We start from the raw sequence: 15,356 nt of genomic DNA, 5'->3' as shown, positions 1-15,356 counted from the left end.
AGCGAAAGAAAGAGGAAAGTGGCTAGGGTGGGATACATTGTTTGCACTGGAGGCCATCGACCCTGATCCCTTTGCAGTGATCTGAGAACAGCTGCTACCCGATTAGGGTCTGTGCCCTGGAGCAGTGGAACCAATGAAACATACCCCAGAAAGAGAGAGAAAGTTTATTAGGAGGTGACACCAATAGAGGGGTCCCAACAGCAATGCAGGCTGTTCTTTATGGAGTCCCTCCAAAGCAATTTTTACATCAGAGCTTATATATCATTTTGGCAAGGATTACTTAATGTTTTTAAGCATGTAGCCCACAGATGGTCATATACATCACGAAACTAAAGATATGCATGTCGGACATCTGGACTTTAATCTGCATGTTTATAACAGGTTGAAAAAAACTTATGTAAGAATCTCTCAGCTAGTGGAACTGGCCTGCCAAGTCCACCCTGACTGAGATAAGGAGCAAGAAAGAAAATTGCAGGCCAAGAACACCAGGCAGTCTTCCTAGCTGCTGTCTTGCAGGCTGAAGGCCATTTCTCAAGAGAAAAAAGAAGAGGTGAGAGACAAAGGCCACAGGAGCCAAGAGGGCTCCACACCCCTTGGGAAAGAGACCAGTGCAGCTGGTGCAATAGAAAAATGCTTATAGGTTACTTAGAGTATCATTATGGGGTTAGTTATGTCAAGCTCTCAATCAACTGTTTTGAAAAGAGAAAACATGTTGCAAGGTATTAGGGTCACATGGCCCTGTACCTTTAACCAAATAGCGCAGTGTTTAAAGTGCTCAGCTGTGCAAAATGTCAGTGGTTGGAACCCACCAGCTGCTCTGCAGGAGAAACATGTGACAGTCTGCTTCCATAAAGATTTATAGCCTTGGAAACCCTATGGGGCAGTTCTATTCTGTCCTATATGGTTGCTATGAGTTGAAATTGACTCCATGGCAGTGAGTTTGAGTTGGTTTTTGGTCTCTTGCCGATTAAACCCTAGACTCATTTCACCATCCTGGATGCCAACTCATGGCAATACTATGTGTTGCAGAGTAGAAGAGCACTTCATGGGATTTTCAAGGCTGTGACCTTTCGGAAGCGATCACCAGGCCTTACTTCCAAGATGCCTCTGGGTGGGTTTGAATAGTAAACCTTTCGGTTAGTAGTTGAGCACTACCTGGGGATTCTGGACTACAGGCCCCAAGAATTTTACTTGTTTGCCTTTCTTCCTAGTGGTCCTCCATACCTGCCCCCCCTGCTGGGAATTCTCCTTTGGTCTGGCCTCAAAGCGGAACACACATTCCTCCCTGCCCCCATTGTCATGTTTTTGTTGGAAGGGTTGACTTTTAGCTGCAAAAGTGTTAAAAACAAACTTCCCACAGGTGGTGGAAAGTTATGATGATTCAAAAAGGTTTTTTTCTCCGAATTATTTATTTCACAAACCCCCCAAAAGAAGAAAATAATTCACCAAACTACATCTCAAGACATCTTTAACAGTTCTGTTCTACTGTTTGCTCTTAATCTGTATTGAAATGTGAATGTAGAATTAGGTTTGGCCTTCTCAAACAGCATTTCCTTATTCTCTTCTTCACTGGTCCTGTGGGAGCTAGCTCTCTAGAGTCAGCCTGCTTCACCTGGGCTGGGCTGGATGCTGGACAAAGCTCCTTAGTCTAGTCTGAAGTTGATTCAGGTTGACTCTTCTGCTAATGGTGATGGGACTTTTTAGTCTCTTCCAAAACCTGCTACCTTTTCTTTTCACCAGAATTGGGCTCCTGTAGTGTCTTTCTGCTTTGGGACTTAGATCAATTCTCATTCTCTTGACACCCCACCCTACTGGGCCTTAACCTACTTCCTAGCCACTTGGTTGAGGACACACTTTCTTCTTTTTTATCTCAAAGATTCCATCCCTTGGATTTAAGTGGCTTCAAATTGACCTTTGGTGATCTCCTTCCCTCTCTTCTTTTACCTTTTCGTTTTCTAGATGCCATTTCCCCCTCTCTGCCCTGTTTCTCCTAGGTTGGTTCTTGATAGGTGTGTTTAAAGCAATACATTCACTAATTGGCTGTTGAGACCAATTCCGCTTTTAGTTAAAGCTCAGCTTCTGAGATAATGGAAACCTTGGTGACGTAGTAGTTAAGAGCTACAGCTGCTAACCAAAAGGAAGGCAGTTCGAATCTACTAGGTGGTCCTTGGAAAACCTATGGGGGAGTTCTACTCTGTCCTATAGGGTCACTATGAGTTGGAATTGACTCCACGGCAACAGGTTTTTTTTTTTTTGAGATGGTATCTGGGTCCAGTGTCATTGGTCTCAAAGCATAGTGTCAACAGGAATCTTTATCAGCATCATCATTCAGTAAAGGATTAGCTCAGCTTGCCTGGTTTTCTAAACCCTGCACATCCCAAAGAAAGTTTTGCCTCTTAACCAGCTCCTGGGAATATCCTTCTGGATAAGAGTGTCTTTATTTACCTTGGATCATAGGCCACATGGTATCAGTTTGACCTCTGGAGGGGCTGGAGACTAAGATCAGCAATGCAGATATTCCATACCTATATGACCAATCCCCAATAAAACCCTGGATGTCAATGCTCAGGTAAGATTCTTTGGTTGGCAATACTTCATGTGTGTTGTGACACATTGTCGCTGGGAGAATTAAATGCTGTCCCTATGACTCCACTTTGTTCCTGGGAAAGGGCAACTGGAAACCCTGGCTTGTCGCTCCTGGGCTCTGCCAGGTGTGCCTTTTTTCTTTGCTGATTTTAATCTGCATCCTTTTGTTGTTACAAACTATAACCATGAATATAACAACTTTTCGGAATTTGTGACTCCTTTGGTGAATCGTTGACCCTGAAGGTGACCTTAGGGCTTCCCCACTTAATCATCTTCATCATCATCAATCTATATTGACCACTTCCTATGTGTGACAACTGCTAAGCGCTTTATGTATTATCTTACTCAGTCCTTACGACTGCCATGTAAAGTAGCTAGAATTATTCTCTCCACCTATCCTGCCCCACTTCGTGGATAAGGAAACTGAGTGGTAAGAAAAGTTAAATAATCAAAGGTAGAGCTGAGACTCAAACCCAGGGCCCTCTGATCCCAAAGCCTGCATTGTAATCACTAAGTTAAAACAGTTCACTGCAATTCCTTTGTCTGGCTGGATAAGATGGCTTTTTTTTTTTTTTCCTGCTTCACGTTCTGCATCTCTTACTTCCTCTCAATCTGAGGAATACCTCTAGCTTTATCCTTCTCCCTTTTAAGTTCTCTCGCTATCTCTCCCCTTTCCCTGCTTCTCCCAACCTAAGGAGTAACCTTCCAGAGACCGGGTAGGAGAGTTTTAAGTACAAAAACAGACATTCAGTAACAGTATCAGATAATCACCTGTCATGGGTTGAATTTTGTCCTCCTAAAATATGTGTTGACTTGGTTAGGCCATGATTTCCAATATTATGTGGTTGTCCTTCATTTTGTGATTATAATTTTATGTTAAAGAGGATTATCGTGGGATTGTAATACCCTTACTACGGTCACATCCCTGAGCCAATGTAAAGGGAGTTTCCCTAGGGTGTGGACTGCACCACCTTTCATCTTACAAGAGATGAAAGGGAAGTGAGCAGGGAGTGGGGGCCTCATACCACCAAAAAACAGTGTCAGGAAGACAGCGCGTCCTTTGGACTTGGGATTCCTGCGTGGAGAAGCTTCTAGTTCAGGGGAAGATTGATGACAAGGACCTTCCTCCAGAGTCCACAAAGGGAGAAAGCCTTCCCTTGGAGCTAATGCCCTGAATTTAGACTTCTAGCCTACTTTACTGTGAGGAAATAAATTTCTCTTTGTTAAAGCCATCCACTTATGGTATTTCTGTTATAGGAGCGTTAGATGACTAAGACATTACCCTTTAGCAGGAAGAATGGCCACTGTGTGAAGTGTCATGAAGCATTGCAAGAAATAGATTCGGTCCCTGCATCCTGGGACAATCATATTCAATGGGGAAACGGTTCCACAGCCTGTTGCAGTGCCAGTAAAACCTCCTCCCAGCACCATGAGAGGCAGGGCAGGGAAGACTGGCCAAGAAAGAGTACATGCCTGTTGTGTGTTCATGGATATATATGCATGTGTTTCACAGGAACAGAACAGACAATGGACTCAGCATTCTGGGGAAGATACCATAGGAGACTCCACTCTGAGTAGTCTGTCCTGGGTCACGCAGTCTGCTTCCGTGTCCCAGAATCTGTGTGACTGAGGCACGTTTGTGCTGGCCTAAGGTCCAGCTAGGTATCTGTGGCTTAGATTTCAGCTGAACAGGTTGGAAACTCCAAGTTTCTACATGTTGAGGGAGTAGGTTCCAGAACATAGGAAATAGAATGCGGTCTGATAGGACTGGCAGTTCGTCTCTCCCAGCTCAGAGAAATCCAAGATTGTGTGTAGAATATGGGATTGAGCACACCTCATCTTGAGGGACTAGTGCTTGGGGCAAACCAGGTGAGAGCAACGTAGGTACCAGACTGCTTACAGCAGGAAGGGCCTTCTCTCCTGAGCGGAAGGTGGCATTGCTAATGCTGCCAGCGGAGTCAGGACATCTAGAGAATGCAGAAGAGATGGTGATGGTGATGTAGAAATGCATGCGGATGCTGATAGTGATAAGAGGTAGGAGAGTAGGTGGAAAGAGACTGTGTCAGAGTTTGCAGAGGTGGGGAGGCAAAGGCCTTCAGGATGGAACACTCTTCTAGAATAGCAGGGGTAGGACGGGCACGGCCATTTGGAATTGGGAACTGGTCTAAGAATGAAAGGGTTTTTGTCTCCACTAAGTAACTATAGGAAACCCTGGTGGTGTAGTGGTTAAGTGCTATGGCTGCTAACCAAGAAGTCAGCAGTTCAAATCCGCCAGGCCCTTTGGAAACTCTATGAGGCAGTCCCACTCTGTCCTATAGGGTGGCTATGAGTTGGAATCAACTCGACAGCTGTGGGCTTTTTTTTTTTTTTTTTGAGTAAATATATGCAGCCCTGGTGGCACAATGGTTAAGCACTTGGCTGCTAACCAAAAGGTTGGCAGTTCAAACTGACCCAGCAGTTCCATGGGAGAAAGACCTGGCTGGCATTATGTTTCTGTAAGGATTACAACCTAGAAAACCCTATGGAGCAGTTTTACTCTGTCACATGGAGATGCTATGAGTCAACCCCACTCAACAACAAACAACAACAAGTAACTGTAATACCAGATCTCAGGCTCACACATGACCTGCCCATTTGTTGTGCTTGCAAGGATTCCTTATGAGTCAGCACTCTAAAGGCTGCCCCTTCAAAATGTGAGGTGAGCTGAAATCGGCTTACAAACTCGTTTGTAAGCTCAGTTGTCAGATATTAGCTTCCAGGCTAATTTGTTTTACACGGGTTATGGGAGCCCAGCATACCACTGTTTTATAGTTACTTTAACAAATATTTTTTGCTAGTGGTAATAACCAGGTGACAATGTTTTTGTATCTGTCCTACTCCCAAAATCTCCAAGGCAGTGTTTTAACTTTTAAGGCTGTCATGTCCCTGAATCCTAATTTTTTTTTTTTTAAAGGAAATCAGTTTTCTAAGGAAAATTTCTAATTTGCAAGTGTTAGTTTTTTTGGGGGAGGTGGTGGGGGGTTTAGTTAGGTCTTTTCTGTATATAGTCAAGGGAAATTTACCTTTTTTTTCCTTGTGGAATTTTAAGTGACTGTACAAATCACATTTTCCAAGAAATACTTTTTTGTTTCTCCCGTCAACATAAAAGCAATTACAGAGAGATGGTGTTTCTGGCCATGTCTGGCTGAGCCAGGTTGTCCTGCTGGGCTCAGAGCAGAAATTCTCACCAGCAACGCTGTCCTCACCAGGAATTAACCAGGTGTAAAAACATGTTTTTTTTTTTTTTTTTTTTAAAACATCAGTCAACAACTCTGTAAGCAAGTTCACCAAGGCCAAACAATGCAAAAAATTTTAATATAGTAAATGTTCATTCAAATATTAGAACTTCTATAACAAAATGCCCTAGGCTCCTTACCGATGATTGCTTTTTGTTGAAGCTCATTTACCCATGAAAATGAGCCTGCAAAGTCCTAAAGGTTGATGTTTGTTCTGGACTTAGCAGGTCAACTTGATTTAATGTAGAAACACTTTTTAAGCTCTTTGGGAGAGGCATATTTTGAAGACGGTCATTAATAGTTACAGGCATTTGGTGGAGACCTTAATTCTAATATTTACAGAGTGACTCGTATTTCCACAGTATTTTTACATGCATTTTGTTTAATTCCAAAGGAAAATTACTGTATTTTACCATCATTTCTGTTTAAGAAACAGATATAGCCAGGCTGTTCCTTACCTTATGGTGATAAAGGGATTATTAAAAGAGGACATTGTGGACTTTTTAACTTGCATGTTCTAGTACACAGACCCTCTGAGCCTCTTACCTTCTTACTTATCATAACAAATTGTGTTTAACAACCATATGCAAAGGGCAAATAGAAAGAGTGCTGTTTTTGGGTGCCATTGAGCAGATTTTGACTCATAGCGACCCCATGTGACAGAGTAGAACTACCCCATAAGGTTTTCTAGGCTGTAATCTTTATGGGAACAGACCACTAGGTCTTTCTTCTGCAGAAACGCTGTGTGGGTTCAAACCGCCAACTTACAGGTTAGCAGCCGAGTGCTTAACTGTTCCACCACTAAGCCTTCTTTAAAAAGTGTTAGTATCTATGTTTTTCCCTGTTTTTTTTTTTTTTTTTTTTGGCATAGTACAGCATTTTATGGCAGTGTGAATCGTTGTATCATTCAATTTAAAAACCATGTTGTAGTCCGATCAAGTGTATTTGAAAGTATACACTCTGATGTGGGTTCAGATATCTGGTCCCTAAGGGATCAATGAACCATAATTTCTAAAGACGTGAAGAAGCAGACCTGGAACATGAGAGAGGCTAGTTGCCAGGAAAGCCAGTGAATGGAAGAAGGGCAATCCTGGTTGCACCCTTCTGATGTGAAGATAAGTGGTGTGGCCATCAATTTCTATTTGTTTTCTCTCTCTGCCAGGGAGAAGAGCAATTGCAGCCTTTCAGTTACAAACTTTCCCTACCCAAGAGGCAAGATCAGAGACTTAAGAAAAAGGCCACTTTTCAGAGCTACTTTGTCCCCAGCTACTTCGAATCCTTTGAAACCAGGCCTTTGGACTTGCTATTCTGGGCCTGGAACACACTCTTAGCAGCTTTATGCTCACTCCCTCACTTCATTCAGGCCTCGGCTCAAATGAGAGCATCCAGAGAAAACTTCTGTAGCCAACTATCTAAAATAACAATCTCTCCATCACATTCTAGCCCTTGACTCTTCCTTTATTTTGCTTCACAGTATTCATCGCCAGCTGAAATTATAGTATGGCCGATCTTCATTATTTGTGGGTTCCGTATTTATGAATTCCGTATTTATGAATTCGCCTACTTGCTAAAATTTATTTGTTACCCCCTAAATCAATACTTGTGACACTTTTGCGGTCATTTGCAGACATGGTCAGCAGTAAAAAATTTGAGTTACACTGGGGCACATTATTTTTTCATTCTATGGGTGGCTGTTGTGAGTTTAGCTAAGTATTTGGACTTCTTTAAAGATAGATATTAAAATATAAATTTCTTTGAGGAAGTAGAGAATTAATACTTTTTTTCCTCTAGGAGGCAACATACTAGGGTGGACCCAGATGGTGCTGAGTTCGAACCTGGTCCCCTACTTACCAGCTGTGTGACTTTGGGCAAGTTACACCTACTCCTCACTTATTGACTATCTTGTTATCTGACATTTACGACAATAGTAAAAACTCTACTATCCGACTATTTTGTGCATTAATGATGTATGTCTGGGAGTAACTGACACCAAACTGCGAGGCAAGAGTAACATTGGCTGTGATGATTAAGGTTATGTGTCAACTTGCCTGGGCCATGATTCTCAGTGGTTTGGCAGTTACATAATGCTGTAATTTGGCATTTATGTAATGACGTAGTTTGGCAGCTTTAGGATATTAAGCTTAAATCAAGAGTCAGTCAGGAATCGTAAGATTAAGACGATTTCATTCGTTTCCGATCATCTCTTGTACACTGAGTATGGTAGGCTACAGTTAACTCTCAAACACAGTCTTGGTTAGGCCTAGGCTACTGTAATTTTCACCCAATGCTGATTTTTGCAAAAGAACGTGGTCTTTGGAACCTAACCATGTCAATAAGTGAGGAGTGGGTGTATACTTCTGTTTCCTCAAAAAGAGGAAAAAATAGTAATTACCTAACAGAGTTGTGGTAATGACTAATGAGATAATACGGTTAAATGTTTAGTACAGTGCTCAATCAATATTAAACCCAAAGAAAACCCATTGCCATTGAGTTGATTCTGATCATTAGCAACCCTATAAGACAAAGCAGAACTTCCCCATAGGGTTTCCAAGGAGTGGTTAGTAGATTTGAACTTGTTGACCTTTTGATTAGCAGCCGAGCTCTTAACCACTATGTCACCAGGGCTCCCAATCAATATTAGCTACCATTATTATTTTATATTTGGATGGATACTTTAAGGAAATCGACAGACAAGAGGTGAACTCCATGACCTCACAAAGTTTGCTTACTCACCAGGTTGGGATTGCCATGTGCAGGTGCACCTGAGCAGATAACACCCAAGTCCCCTCTGTCCTAGGCTGGGAGGCATTGTCAAGAAATGGAATGAAGTGGAAAAGCAGCAGCTGGTAATAGGAACATGTTAGTTTTAAATGATGGGCAGACAGTGTGTGTTCTACATTTGTATGGGAAACATGGAAATTGACATGATCAAATAAAGCTACATAACCAATGTTTTTGTTTCTTGTCTTGTATGTGTATGTATTTGTTTTTCTTGAATAGTAGGGCAATTTGGGTAGGATAGAGGGAATACTTTAATACAGTTTGGTGAAATCAGTCGTTTCACATTTACCCATTGCTGTTGAGTTGATTCCAACTCATAGCGACCCTATAGGACAGAGTAGAACTGCCTCATGGTGTTTCCAAGGCTGTAAATCTTTACGGAAGCAGATTGCCACATCTTCTTCCCTCAGAATGGCTGGTGAGTTTGAACTCCGACCTCTTGGTTAGCAGCCAAGTGCTTAACCACTGTGTCAGCAGGACTTCTATTTCACATTTAGCAATTAGCTTTTGAAACATGATAAATTATCCTACTTTAGGTTTGCTGAGATGATAAAATTAAAAAACACATGGGAAAATGCCTTTTAAAAAGTTAAAATTACTACATAGATACAACATATTTGTGATATTTATTTTATCTCTTATAATGTGATTAATTAGACACAGATTAGGTTATAAATATACCAAGAGGTCAAAGAAGCAGTGTTATGGATTGAATTGTGTTCTCCAAAAATGTGTGTCAACTTGGCTAGGCCATGATTCTCACTATTGTGTGTTTGTCCTCCATTTTGTGATCTGATGGAATTACGCTATGTGTTGTAAATCCTAACCTCTATGATGTTTATAAGGCAAGATTAGAAGCAGTTATGTTAATGAAGCAGGACACCATCTATGGGATTTAGGTTGTATCTTGAGTCAATCTCTTTTGAGATATCAAAGAGAGATGAGAGCAGAGAAGAGAGGGACCTCATTACCACTAAGCAAGAAGAGCCAGAAGGGGAGTGTCCTTTGGAGCCGGGATTCCTGTGCTGAGAAGCTCCTAGTACAGGGGAAGATTGATAGGGACCTTCTCCCAGAGCCAACTGAGAGAGAAAGCCTTCTCCTGGAGCTGGCGCCCAGAATTTGGACTTCAAGCCTCCTACACTGTGAGAGAATAAATTTCTCTTTGTTAAAGCGATTCACTTGTGATATTTCTGTTATAGCAGAACTAGATAACTAAGAGAAGCAGGAAATAGAAAAATCACCTTTTAGGAAAATAAACAATGCCATACCATTTCTGTGAACCGATCTGCACAGGCCATTCGAACCCATTCTGGTGTTGCTGGGCTCCTCACTGTGAAGTCTACGGCTGCGTCTCTTTCTCTGCGTGCTGAGGCCACAGCATCAGCAATGCCAAAGAATACAGATGATCCCAGAAACATCCCTGACTCCCCAAGGCCCTGCAAGAAAACACATTTGTATTAGAAGCGTCTGTGCTAGACTACAAGCTACTAGAGGGCAGAGGCCTAGTCTTGTTCATCATTGTATCCCCACACGGGGGTTATCGTCACAGGGTCTTACACACAGCAGGGTCTCAATAAGTGTTTGTTGACTGACTCACTGACTGAATGAAGCTTAAGTACTCTTAAAAATCCCAATAACTACTGAAGTCCCAGATCTTTAATCCTGTCTGGGTTAAATCTTTCTTCTATAGGAAAGAAGTTTGTGTGTGTGTGTGTGTGTGTGTGTGTGTGTATGGTGTGATGGGAGGGTGCTCTATTAAGAAGAGTACTTTCAATTAATTCAACTGGCCAACTTCCTGACCAGAGAGGAAAATGCCACTGTTTTCTAAGATTTCCAGTGGCACTGTGCCTTCCATCTCATTTAATATTATAGTCTTAAGGCTCTTAGGTGAAAATATTTTTCTATCCAGAAATCAAAGCTTTTTGCTGAATTTTAGAGTTTTCAGTGAAAAAAGCTATTAATAAAATCCTTGGGGTCTAGATGTGCTCATGACATTTGACACAGGTGGATCATTTTTCTTCTCTGACTCTTAGTTTTCTCTAGGTGATTCATTTCCAAATTCTAACGGTCCATGATGACTGAGTCCTGGTAACCGTTAACCTTTATTATTTTATCCACTGACTTTCAACCATGCCACCTGAGCCCTTATATTTTCCAGTAGGTGTAGGTGCTTACCTTGGATGAATAGATTGTTAGCGCGGTTTGTGATGATGGCAACAAGGACACATTGAACTCCTCTGGGATGTCAGTGATGATTGGAATTTTATATTCACCCGGGCCTCGAGAGTACAGGACACCTTCTGGGGAATATTTCAGCTCTTCAGTGGTATAGAGGCCCATTCCCTGAATAAATGCACCTTCAATCTGAAGGGGAACAATTTCAAGCTTTGTGACATTGTATACTTTTTAGAATGCTTTTCCAGACCCCACAGTAACTCAGGAGTGGGTATCCATCTCAGCTGGCTGGTACCTACCTGTCCGATATCAATGGCTAGATTTAGGCTGTAGCATGCATCCATGACGATGTCTGTTCTGATTTTCTGCCAAAAATAAAAATTACCTCACCTGAATTAAAAATATATTATTTTAAGGTTTATTCAAATGGTCCCTAGTCATTCAAGAACTCCTGCTGGTCAATGAAGACTGCACTGAACTCCATCAACATTAGAGTTAGGTTGAACCTGGTAAAACATCTGCCAAGATGTTTACTGCTAGGACTGATGACTCCAGAAGACTTTTTGTATTCATGGTTTTGACTCATTTAAATGACTCCAAAGTCCATGACATGGTGTGAGGAAGTGAGTCACTTAGTAAATAATTAAGCCTGGTCATTTACCTAGCATCCGATTCTTGTTTTGGATTTGTTGTTTTAATACAATTCATGAGCTCATCTAATCCTCACAATAGCCTGAGGTAGGTGGTATTATTGCCATTTTATTGAGGAAATCATACAGCCATAATTCATGTCTGATTTGGGGGATTTGCAAGATCTTGGAGTGAATTAAGGGCAAATGTTGAGACCACCTTTGGCTTTGCTAATCTCCTTCTCTGAGAAACATCAAAACTGATCTGATCCTTCTGTTCTGACCCTGGGCGTGTGTGTCAGGTTGTTGAGGAGCCACAGAAAGCCCCTGAGTGCTGCGGGTCTGTCTCAGGAATCCCTCTGAGCTTTCCTTCTGCTCCACATTCTGATAACATTCATTGTGCCCCACTTCTGGTGCTTGCTCTGATAACATTCACTGTTCCAATACCTGGGCTTCTACTTTCTATCTAGCCCTTTGGATTCAGCAATTATCTTCTGACTCAAACCTGGCCACTCCATCCTCAACCTGGATAGAGAAGGAGGTTGAACAAACCTTAGAGTTGGCTTCAATCCTACTTCTGTCTTGAAACCTGATATGTTTTGTATTACGGGTACTGAACAGTAGGAAGAGATGACTGTACACTAATATTGAATTGTAGGATGTTTTAGTTCACCAACCACAAATGGCCAACAGCAATAAACAAACCCACAACAAACCCCTCCACCACAAAACAAAAGTTTCAATCCAGTCATCTCTGATTCTTGGAGGCTGCATGTGTGTCAGAGTAGAACTATGATCCATAGGATTTCAGTGGCTGATTTTTCAGAAGTAGGTCTCCGGGGCTTTCTTCTGAGGTGCCTCTGGGTGGACTCAAACCATCAACCTTTTGGTTAACAGCTGAGCATGTTAACCATTTGCACCACTCAGAGATTCCAACAATAAAGCCTACCATTGAATTTCTTTGATTTCTCTTTAATTAAAGGAAGTTGTGCTTCTTCGGGGAATAAACTATCTTAAGTAACCAAAGTGATATTGAAATAACTGAACCTTAAACTGTAATAAGAAAGGCATACAAAAAAAATTAAAAAATAAACCCATTGCCGTCGAGTCAATTCTGACTCACAGTGACCCTTTAGGACAGACTAGCACTGCCCCACAGGGTTTCCAAGGAGTGCCTGGGGGATTTGAACTTCCGACCTCTTAGTTAACAGCTGTAGCACTTAACCGCTATGCCACAGGCTTTCTAAGCATAGGGGAGGCCAGATTTTAACTTCTTGGCACCATAAACCTGGATGATCCCCAGGAATTTGATTTCTTCAGGAATTTATATAGATAAAGGCTCTTGAATAGAATTGCCAGGTAAAACGAGTATGTCCCAATATTGCACAGGGCATATTTTACTAGAAAAGTATTCACTATTTATCTGAAATTAAAATTTAATTGGGTGTCCTGCATTTTTATTTGCTAAACCTGGCAGCATTACCTTCAGGGTGGTGGGTCGGAAAAAAAGTTGATCTCTAAAAACTGAGCTCCCCACCTATTGTGGAGACTCTGATGGGCTACAGTGTGCTGAGACACCGACACCTGGGACCTGAGGGAAGTTGGGGCAGGACCCCTAGGCTGGCCACCTGCCTCCAATGCCTCCCTATTTACCACACTGTATACACGTTTTCTATGTGCACCATGTTGTGAAAAACATCAGAAATCACAGTTTTAAAATAAACTTATGAGCAATCTGTGATCCCTAATTTCAGGAATTTCCGTCTAAAAAATGATCTAGAATGAAAATGGAGACATAATATTTATGTGTCCCAAAGATGAAACTTCTGAGTGTGAGGGCAATTGCTTTCCAGAACATCCCTTCATTTACTGTGTTTTTAAATCTTATTTATATAACATTTATATGGTGGACAAGTTAACCAGCAATGGAGCAGTGAGACATTTTGACAAGATTTACAGGTCAGTATTTTCCAAGTTCTTTTTATTCTACATGAATTGACTTTCTAATTTTGGGCAAGGTGGCTCAAGGCGATGTTGGAATAATTTATGTGTGAAGTTTAGACGTGTTATAGGTTCATCCTGTAAACTTCCTCACAATTTACTGTACTTTGGGTTATAATGTACTCATTTAAGGTTTCTGTAATCTCTCTGGCAACCCTGGTGGTGTAGTGGTTAAGACCAAAAGGTCAGCAGTTCGACTCCACCAGGCGCTCCCTGGAAATTCTATGGAGCAGTTTTACTCTGCCCTATAGGGTCACTATGAGTCAGAATCGACTCAATGGCAATGGGTTTAGTATTTTTTTTGGTTTGGTAATCTCTCTCTTTGCAAGGTGGTACCATGAGCATATCCATGGTTTTGATGCTTTGGGTTTACCCTTAATGGTGCAAGTTGTTAACTTTTAGTTAAATGTGACTAAAATAGAGGAGCCTTGAAAGTGCAGTAGTTAAGAGATTGGCTGCTAACCAATAGGTCAGCAGTTCGAATTCACCAGTTGTTCCTTGGAAACCCTATGGGGCAGTTCTACTCTGTTTATAGGGTCACTGTGAGTGGGAATTGGCTTGACAGCAATGGGTATTTTCAATAGGTGGTTTCTTGAATGTTCACTGGAATAGAAAACATGAAAATTATTTTCACTATAATATCTATTTCTTTAGAGGTCAGTAGTAACTTTGGGATGATTGTCTTTGAAGAAACATCAGCATATTGCTACGTGTTTAAAAATGTTCAAGACTATTTTCTAAATTACCTATTCCTTCAGATTTTTTTAACTCATCATTTTTCCTTTAGGAATGGAGCCTCTTTTGGAAAAACTTTGAAAGTCATTTTGTTGTCTAAATGGAATAAAAAATTCCATTGACGCGGGTGGATACTTAATATACTTCAGGCTGACATGAACAACTCTTTCTTGACCATTACATCTTCTTTTTAAGTGGAAATGCTGGATAAAGCAGGGTCCTGGGACATTCCCATGGAATTGAAAGAATCTTGTTCTTACTGTACAGGTATTACAAATGAAACTGGTCTATGTAATACAGAACACACTTTTTTGGTAGTTGTTGTTTTAACTTGCCAATAAGAACGCTGTATTGGGCTTACCTTGTGAGCTCCAGTCAGGCAGTCAATTTCGACCTCAGAACAGGCGGCTCCGTAGACATAGTAAGGAAACGGGTCTCCCTCCCCCTTCTCCCAGTTCATGAAGGCCTTGTAGCCCCTGATGGAAGAAATAAAGCCCTTTGCCTTGCGGGTACAAACAATGTTGATTCATTTTGAAAATTATCAAAGTTTTACAGTAGCATTTCTTTGATGGATGTTCATTTCAACTGCCTTTTAACCTCATTTCAACTGCTAACTCTGTTTATAAGCTAGCTAGTTACGGCAGCACCATCTTTTGCCTCCATTTAAAAGAGGATACTCCTTGTGCTGCAGTTAGGATGCCCAAAAGGAGAGAGAAGCCAAAAGACTATTTTAGCCAAAACCTCACAGTGTATCTGTATCTTGGGGGTCTAGAGTTTGAGCTTTAGCTCTGCACATTGAAAACCTCAACTGATATTTATCAGTGTTCCCAGAGGGACCCCTAGATTGTGCTATCTTAACTCATAGGAGCCTGATGTATAGGCTGGTAATGCAATGCATTCACCTATAATGCAAGATGTACCCAGCGAGAGGGATGGCTTGTTCTCCTCTTGGGTAACTGAACTGAGGAATATAGAACTCACTATGTACAGAGCACTAGACTGGGCTGGTGCCTCCTTCCCTTCCTTCATCATGAGAATTTGTTTTGCTTTTTATATGTTTCTTTATTGGTTTGGTTTGGTGGTTTGTCTCGTTAGAATGGAGAACTAATATACACTTCCTGAATTTGACAACCAGCTATCCAGTTCACACTTCATTCAGTAAATATGCATTTAC

The 15,356-nt window shown here is 41.4% G+C and overlaps 1 protein-coding gene across 1 annotated transcript in view; it reads right to left on the bottom strand.

Annotated features, from left to right (window-relative positions):
• The window catches only part of LOC126078340 (aldehyde oxidase 2-like), a 95,329-nt gene that overhangs the window by 3,832 nt on the left and 76,141 nt on the right, over window positions 1-15,356 (bottom strand). Inside the window, 4 exon segments of the mRNA XM_049888832.1 lie at window positions 9,911-10,078; window positions 10,818-11,006; window positions 11,117-11,182; window positions 14,544-14,658. Coding sequence (XP_049744789.1) covers window positions 9,911-10,078; window positions 10,818-11,006; window positions 11,117-11,182; window positions 14,544-14,658 — 538 coding nt within the window.

Source organism: Elephas maximus, chromosome 6 (genome assembly GCF_024166365.1).
Source record: "Elephas maximus indicus isolate mEleMax1 chromosome 6, mEleMax1 primary haplotype, whole genome shotgun sequence".
Classification (NCBI taxonomy): Eukaryota; Metazoa; Chordata; class Mammalia; order Proboscidea; family Elephantidae; genus Elephas; species Elephas maximus.
Note: the sequence above shows the minus strand (reverse complement) of the source record. Positions and strands in the feature narration are given on the sequence as shown.